This window comes from Cupressus sempervirens, chromosome 9, assembly GCF_028749045.1.
Source record: "Cupressus sempervirens isolate cs-2001-9-10 chromosome 9, ASM2874904v1, whole genome shotgun sequence".
Taxonomy (NCBI): domain Eukaryota; kingdom Viridiplantae; phylum Streptophyta; class Pinopsida; order Cupressales; family Cupressaceae; genus Cupressus; species Cupressus sempervirens.
In genome coordinates this window covers 145,458,353-145,466,327 of record NC_143126.1, presented here as the reverse complement: position 1 = coordinate 145,466,327, position 7,975 = coordinate 145,458,353, and the positions used below count along the sequence as shown (strand labels likewise).

The 7,975-nt window shown below is 37.5% G+C and overlaps 1 protein-coding gene across 1 annotated transcript; it reads left to right on the top strand.

Annotated features, from left to right (window-relative positions):
* Positions 1–5,731: 5,731 nt before the first annotated feature.
* LOC149537924 (caffeic acid 3-O-methyltransferase-like) lies at positions 5,732–7,482 on the top strand. Its single transcript, XM_089802279.1, has 3 exons — positions 5,732–6,492; positions 6,717–6,781; positions 6,898–7,482. Exons 1-3 carry the CDS (start codon positions 5,805–5,807, stop codon positions 7,198–7,200), a joined length of 1,056 nt encoding a protein of 351 aa, XP_089658405.1. The 5' UTR covers positions 5,732–5,804; the 3' UTR covers positions 7,201–7,482.
* The last annotated feature ends 493 nt before the right edge of the window (positions 7,483–7,975 follow it).

Genomic DNA, 7,975 nt, shown 5'->3' with positions numbered 1-7,975 from the left:
CACTACTAGACTCTGTTGCTTGGTCAGTACTAGCACAACATGGCCCCTTAGGAACTATAGAAAAACAAACTTGGCTCTCTTTCATCTCTTTTCCAAATTGTTTTCCATTAACCATGCAAACTCTAATAGTAGTACAACTCACTTCATCAGGGGCTTCCATTGAAGGAAATGCTATTTTATTTTCTCCATTCACGCAAAGTGTATATTGATTTAATCTACCATCATGCACAACATGTCTATCATACTGTCAAGGTCTACACAACAGAATATGGCAATAATCCATACACATAATGTTACGCAAAACTTCACTAAAATAGTTTGCAATCATGAATTTTACAACACATTGCTCACTTACCAACAATATATGCTCATCCTTGACTCATGAAACATGATAGGGTTTAGGGTGTTTCAACCTCTTCAACTTCAACTTTGTAACCAACTCCTCTGATGCCAAATTTATTGAACTTCCACTATCAATGATCACTTTACAACATTTTCCTACCATCTTACATCTAGTTTTGAAAAGACTTCTCCTCGAAACAGGTTCCTTATTAGCTATTTTATTACACAAAGTTCTCCTTACCATCAAATTCTCCAACCTCAGGTCCACAAGGTAAACCCTCAAGATCTCCTTGAATCACAATATTAATGTTACCTTATTCATTTTAACTAGAGTATCTACACTCAAAGGATCTTTTCCCTTCTTTTCCACATCTGAAACAATTACCACAAAAACCACCTCTAGAATAAGAATTACCTCTTCCTCAATAAGAATTACCACCTTTCCACTTGGACTTTCCTTTATCATCACTTTTCCACTCAAATTTTTCCTTATCTTGCATAGAATTGTCAGATCTATCACTTTCTCCATAAGGACTACCTCTACCTCTCTAGAATCTACCACTCTACCTCTCTGTCATTGTTTATGCTTCTTTTTCAAGATCTCTTCATCTTTCAAGGCATATTGATATGCTTCTTCCACACTTTCCAATTTCACAAAAATTATTTCATCTTGAATTCAAAATCTCAATCCATTTAGGTATCTTGCAAATTTCTCAACCTCATCATGCATATGTCCATATCTTATGTCCAATCTATAGAATTCCTCAGTCTAGTCCTTCACATTCATGTCCTTTTGTCTCAAATTTTGCATCATCCTCTTCAAGATAACTTGGTAATCAGAAGGAAGGAACTTATTCTTCACATTGTTCATCATTTTTAGTCAGGTTCTAATCTTCTCTTTTCCTCTTCTCTATCTATTAGTTTGCAAATTCTCCCACCATAGTGAGGCATGGCCTTTCAATTTACTGACTACAATTTTCACCTTCCTATTATTAGGAGTCTCTTAAAACTCAAAGAACTTCTCCATATTAGAGATCCAATCCAACACAACATTGGTGTACAATTTTTTATCATAAGGAACAACATCTACAACAGGCTTTGAATGTTCCCTAGATAACACTCTCAACAATATTTTGTCATCTTGATCTTCCTCAAGTTTTGGATTAGGGTTTGGTGTCATTGCTTAGTCATAACTCACATCATCTAGATGATCTCCTCTCCTCTAGGTTGTCACCACAACATCTAATATGGCTGCATTTTTTCTTAATACATCAATAATAGCATGCCACCATTTTCTCTACCTCGAACCATCTTGGCAAATAGGTTCCTGTAAGATCGTAATCCACTGCAAGTTGTAGGTCAAATTTGTAGATCTATCACCCTACAAACAAATCAAACTTAGAGTTCTACATGATTCAATCTCCTCAAGGATGAATCTTAGGCTCTGATACCAGTTGATGCAAGTAGGGGTTGAAAAGTTAGGGCCAGAGGCACACTTAACTATCCAACCACCCTGCTGAGTAAACACAAAGGAAGAAAACAACATAGAGAACAACACCAATGAGAGAAGGAAGATCAAATATTTTATTGATACATTAAATTTCTTGCATAAATTCCCAGATGTAAGGCCTTCTAGGTTATGGCCAATAAGAATTACAAAATTCTAGACTTAGAGTATGTATAGGTCCTTAATTTGGACTTCCAACTCTTTAACTTCACTCTCCCATCTAGACTCTCTAAGTGACACCTAACCTAAACCTAGACACCCCTATTGATACTTGCCAAAATAGCTTACAAAATATTCGGTATCTTTACATAATAGAAGGTCAACCTTTAAAATAGTCTACACACATCCCAAGACAAGATCCTTACATCAAATTTTTGATCCAAATTAAATACACAAGTTAGCTCAAACTAAGAACACATCACAAAAAAACTTGGTCAAAGAAGGAACCAAGCATCAACAAACATCAGGTTCAATTGGCACATGAAGGAACCCTTGGCCAACACTAGACAACTAGGCACATATAGAAATGTTTGGCCAACACTAGACAGCTTGGTACATATAGGAACTCGACAATGATTGCAACTCAGCAACCACTAGAACTCAACTTTGACTATCAGAATAAACAAAATGAGCATGATAGCAAGGCAACCCAGGATGCTCTTGCATCATAAATTATTACATGACCCCTAAAGGAAGATTTGAGCCAATCTTGAGCTAGGGTTCTAGAGGGATCTTCTTTGTACCATTTAGAAAAAAGACCATTGGATTGACAATAAATCCATAGCCCATTAGTATAAATATCATTGATGATTAGGGTTTCAAGTTCATTAGAAGACATCCCCAAAACCCTAGTGGAATTAATCTAAATATTTTCCTCCAAATATGGGGAAAAAGTCTAATGATTCGTGATTGTATGATACAAATGAATAACCAAGGGAGAACCATTATGTACCCTAGAAGGGCCAAGAGGAATTGTATTGGCTCCCAAATCTTTACTAGATAAACTAATTGGAAGAACCCAAATTTGTCTATTCAAAGATAATCCATTAGGGTTTTTACCATAAGCATCTGTCTACTCGGCCCTCCTCCATTTTATATTAAGATTTATTGAATCCTTGGCCATCATTTCAAGAAGAAGAAGAAGAAGCAGTAGGAGGAGGAGGAGGAAGAAGAAGAAGTGGAAGAAGAGGAAGAAGTAGAGGAAAAAGAGGAAGAAGAGGAAGAAGGAGAAGAAGGAGGAGGAGGAAAATGGGAGGGATAGAAGGAAAAAAACATGAGGGAGAAGATGGGGGAGGAGGTGAAAGAGAATATGGGGGAGAGAAGAGCAAAAAAATGAGGGAGAAAATGAGGGAGAAGATGAGGGACGAGGTGAAAGAGAAGAAGAAGAAGAAGAATAGGATGAGAACAATAAGGAGGAGGAGGAGGAGGAGGAGGAGACAAAGAAGGAGAAGGAGAAGGAGGAGGAGGAGGAGGAGGAGAAGAAGAAGAAGAAGAAGAATAAGTAGAGGAGGAGGAGGAGGAAGAGGAAGAGGGGGGAGGAGGAGGAGGAGAAGGAAGACGAAGACGAAGAGGAAGGAGGAGGAGGAGAGAAGGGGCAAAAACATGAGGGAGAAGATGGGGGAGGAGATGAAAGAGAATATGGGGGAGGAAGAGGAAGATGAAGAGGAAGAGGAAGAAGGAGGAGGAAGAGGAGGAGAGAAGGGGCAAAAACATGAGGGAGAAGATGAGGGAGGAGGTGAAAGAGAATATGAGGGAGAAAAGGAAAAAAATAGGAGGGTGAAAATGGGCAGAAGATGAGGGAGGAGGTGAAAGAGAAGAGGGAGAAGATGAAGAATAAGAAGAAGAGTGTGGAAAAGATAAAGATAAAAAGAGAGAATAAGGTGGAGAAGGAGAAGACCAAGAAAAAGAAGGAGGATGAGGAGGAGGAAAATGGGGGGTGGGGAGGTGGGGTGGGGGCAAGAAAAGGGCAAAAACATGAGGGAGAAGATGGGGGAGGAGGTGAAAGAGAAGAGGGAGAAGATGAAGAATAAGAAAAAGAGTGGGGAAAATATGAAGATGAACAAAGGTGGCGAAGAAGAAGACCAAAAGAAAGAAGGATAAGGGAAAGATGATTTGGATGAAGAATAAAAAAAGGCAAAAGGATAATAATAAGGAGAACAAAAAAAGGAATAAGAAGAAATTAAATTTTTTAGAAGTACAAATAGATGAAGGGAATAGAATGGAGGAGGGGTAGGGGGAGGAGGCAAAGAAGAAGAAGAAGAAGAAGACATATATAGAATGGAGAAGATGAAGAAAAAAATACAAAAAAAAAAGAGAAGAGAAAAAGAAAGGAAGGAAAAAGGGGAAGCTGGAGAAGGAGGTGAAAAATGAGTAGAAGGAAAATGAGAAATACAATTGATTTGATCTCCCTTATGATTTCTAGATTTTTTGCCTATATTTTCCCCAATATTAATGATTAATAACAATCTCATATTAGTTTTCCCCTTTTTCAACAAAAACCTTAACACATGTATTAGTCGATCTCTACCCTTAATAATTCATAAACCTAATTAAAGAATTAGGAACTCTTTAACTCCATTCTTAATTGAATTGTAAATGCTAACTCTAACTTTGGTTCAACTATCATCACAACTCTAATCTTTAATCTTGTACTTCATATAAATGGGTCAATTTCTGGAGTCATTTATATTTGTAAACTTGTATTCAACAATCATCTTAACTCCAACCTTTAATGTGTCATTTTCAAGGTTCCATAAAAAATATTTTAGAAAGTTGATTGATTATAGATTGTGAAAAATAAAATCACAAGACAAAACTTGTATTTAATTAGCATACAATTCATTAGTAAATATCAATTTATTTCTGGATTCGATTGTGTGCTCTTTTAGCATCAATATTTCTCTGTGATCCATAATCAGGAAGAAAGAGTGCAAGAATAGTAATAGAAAGAAGTAGACCAATCCTTACACAAGAATTATATGAAAAGAGGAGAAATGTGAAAACCTAAGCAAAAAATAATAGTACATGTAGAGGCATATATTTATAATTATAAAAACAATAGTAAAGACGTGCGTGTGTGTGTTGTACTATACAATATATGTGTACAAGTGCTAGTTTCATCTATTATATTAAACACCTATTGCACTAGTTTACCAAAATAGGTATAATATATGTGTACAAGTAAACTATCCACTAACCATATATTAAACTAGCACTTGTACCCAAAGTAGGTAAACTATCCACTAACCATATATTAAACTAGCACTTGTATCCAAAGTAGCTAAACTATCCACTAACCATTATATTAAACTATTACAAGTGCTAGTTTAACATCTATCATATCAAACTATCGACATAATGATGGTGTAGTATGAGGCATTTGGTCAAGAATAAGAAAATATAATCCTTTAAAACTATAAATATAAAATATTAGTTGTAATTAATTAGTTTTTAAAGTTTGAAAAAAGTTTATAAAATAAAATTTTCTATCATAGAACTTCACAATCGACGCGAAGAGAAGGCACGCATCACATTGTCTATCAAGGTCTAGGCACCCGATATATTAGCTATGTTTTAAATATTGATTTTAAATAGAAACTTGAGATAACTGACAGCTTCGACATTGTTTACGAGGAGCAAAGTTGACAATACCGAATATAGCATTGTCGTATACACGACTGATTATGCAGAAATGATTTTGATATCTTTCAGTCCTATTCTTGATTTTGATATCTTGTAAACAACTCTGAGATCGGCCCCATGGCTTAAGCAGAGCACACTAAGCGTTCACTGCTTGGAATCTGTCAACTTTGTCGTTTCCCCAACTTCCATTACTACCCGCAAGGCCATTTCGCTGAAGAGTTTTATATATATAACGGTGACCAAGACCAACTCGATCAGTTCCACTGCAACAATCAAATCAAGCAATTCAGATTTGTCTTTCTAGTAAATAGAAATGGCAATGGCTGCGGCTGATCAGTTGGACGAGGCCCTTGACACGTCCATTCTCTCGTTTGTTCCCACCCTCGTTCTAAAATCCGCCGTACTTCTCAACATTCCTGATATCATCGCAAAAGCAGGCCCCGACGCATCCCTCTCTCTAGATGAGATCGCCTCACAACTACCCACTCAATCTCCCAATCTGCATTGCCTTTCTCGCATTCTCACATTTCTATCTATCAAGGGCATTTTTATCCAGACTCATCATGATGATGATATTGATCGATATGGGCTCACTGATTGTGCCAAGAGGTTTTATGTTACGGAGAATAATCCAGGCAACCTTGTCCCGCTTCTCCTAATGGAAGCACACCCTGTGTTAATGGCGGCATGGCATCATCTCCATGAATGTGTGCTTCAAGACTGCAATGCTTTCGAGATGGCCCATGGAAAGGACTTGTGGGCGTATGGGAAGGATGACCCACTTGTTAGCAGCGTTGTCAACGACTCCATGTCGACTCTCACGGTTCTAGGTATGGAGCAAATCTTGAGCTGCTATGATGGTTTCAAGGATGTGAAAACATTGGTTGATATGGGAGGAGGAAAAGGAACGGCCCTCGACCTCATTGTCAAGGCTTATCCCCACATCCATGGAATCAACTTCGATCTTCCTCATGTCGTTCACACTGCCCCATCTATCCCAGGTAAATCTACTCTCTCCTTTCTTATATAAGATATGCTCATTCGGAACGGGCGGCTCAAAAATTGTACATTAAGGCTTATTTCCTACGTAATAATTTAAGTGTTAAATAATCAAAATTGACTTTTTTTTCTACGCTTAATTTTTCCATTTGTGTGCAATGTTTAAGGATGGTCCTTTTAGAATCTCCATAACCTTACCTCATAGCCCCAAGCAATATACATGCAGGAATCGAGAACGTGGGTGGCAGTATGTTTGATAGCATACCCGTTGGAGATGCCATATTTTTCAAGGTGAGTGAAGATACCTTTTCCATCATCTCACTTAAGTTTTAGTTGACTGAAAGAGCTTTGCTTAGATGAATTCACCTTTGATTAGGTTATGAATGCAATCTTTGTGGGTGATGTAGAATGTATTAATAGATTGGGATGACGAGAGTTGCCTAAAGATACTTGGTAATTGCCACAAGGCTTTGCCTGAGAGTGGAAGACTCGTACTTGCAGAAAACATGACGGTAGAAGCGTCAAAGCCAAACAAGCCTATGGAAATGGTGGTGGACTTGCTTATGATTGCCCTTGCAAATGGAGGAAAAGAGAGGAGCCAACATGAATTCAAAAGGCTGCTTCAAATGTCAGGATTTAGTGTAGTTAAGATCATGGGACTACCTGGAGTGTTTTCAAAAATGAAGATTATAGAAGCCATCAAGGTTTAAGCTGTTGAAGTCAATGTTCCAACTATAGCGAATAAATCATATCTAATCATGTGTGCTGCATATGTGGGAAAGAGTTTGAGATGTAAAAATGACTAGTTGTCTTTAGATGTGTCTCTCATATCGATTTACCTAGGTGTCAAGTTGATGTGTGTGTTGTCAATCATGAAGTACTTTGTTGTCAATCTATTTAGCAGTAACTCTAGAATATTGGTGGGTCAATCTATTGTATAAATATGCATCTATTATTCAAGAATATCAAGCTACAAGTTTCTTCTTTCTCTATTTTTCTTTTGATATATGGTTCATGCTGAATAGTAATGGTGGAGACCTTCAAAGAAATCACTTGTTTATAGGGTTCTCAACTAGACCTTGCCTCTTTGGTCTACTCTAGGACACTTCTTCAGTCCTTAGGGGTCACTCTAGACACCCTCCTCCTTAGGAGATCCAAACTAATCTCCAAGCCATAAGAAACTCACCACCAAGGTTGGTCCTTTTACATATACTATAGGCTTCTACTCACTAAGTCTCTCCAAGTCTTCAAAAATATAAGTTCAACATTCCTATGGATATTGGATGGGTCTTAGACATATGCATTTCAATCCTCTTAGGTAGGTTTGTGTAACTCTTTACCTTTCTTTCTACTCGATCTCTCCAAATCCCTAAAAAGTAGGGCTAGTAGGCCTAGTATCGCTAATTAGGCCTCCCAATGTAGTTTTGGCCAATTGCTCAAAAATACCCTTTAAGGATCCTAGAAACAAATCACCATGCCAGATAC

Excerpts from the sequence above, each read along its gene's own strand:
- LOC149537924 (XM_089802279.1), top strand. The coding sequence starts at position 5,805 with ATGGCAATGGCTGCGGCTGATCAGTTGGACGAGGCCCTTGACACGTCC. Across the intron at positions 6,493-6,716 it reads CACTGCCCCATCTATCCCAG|GAATCGAGAACGTGGGTGGC; the intron begins GTAAATCTACTC and ends ATATACATGCAG. Across the intron at positions 6,782-6,897 it reads GAGATGCCATATTTTTCAAG|AATGTATTAATAGATTGGGA; the intron begins GTGAGTGAAGAT and ends TGGGTGATGTAG.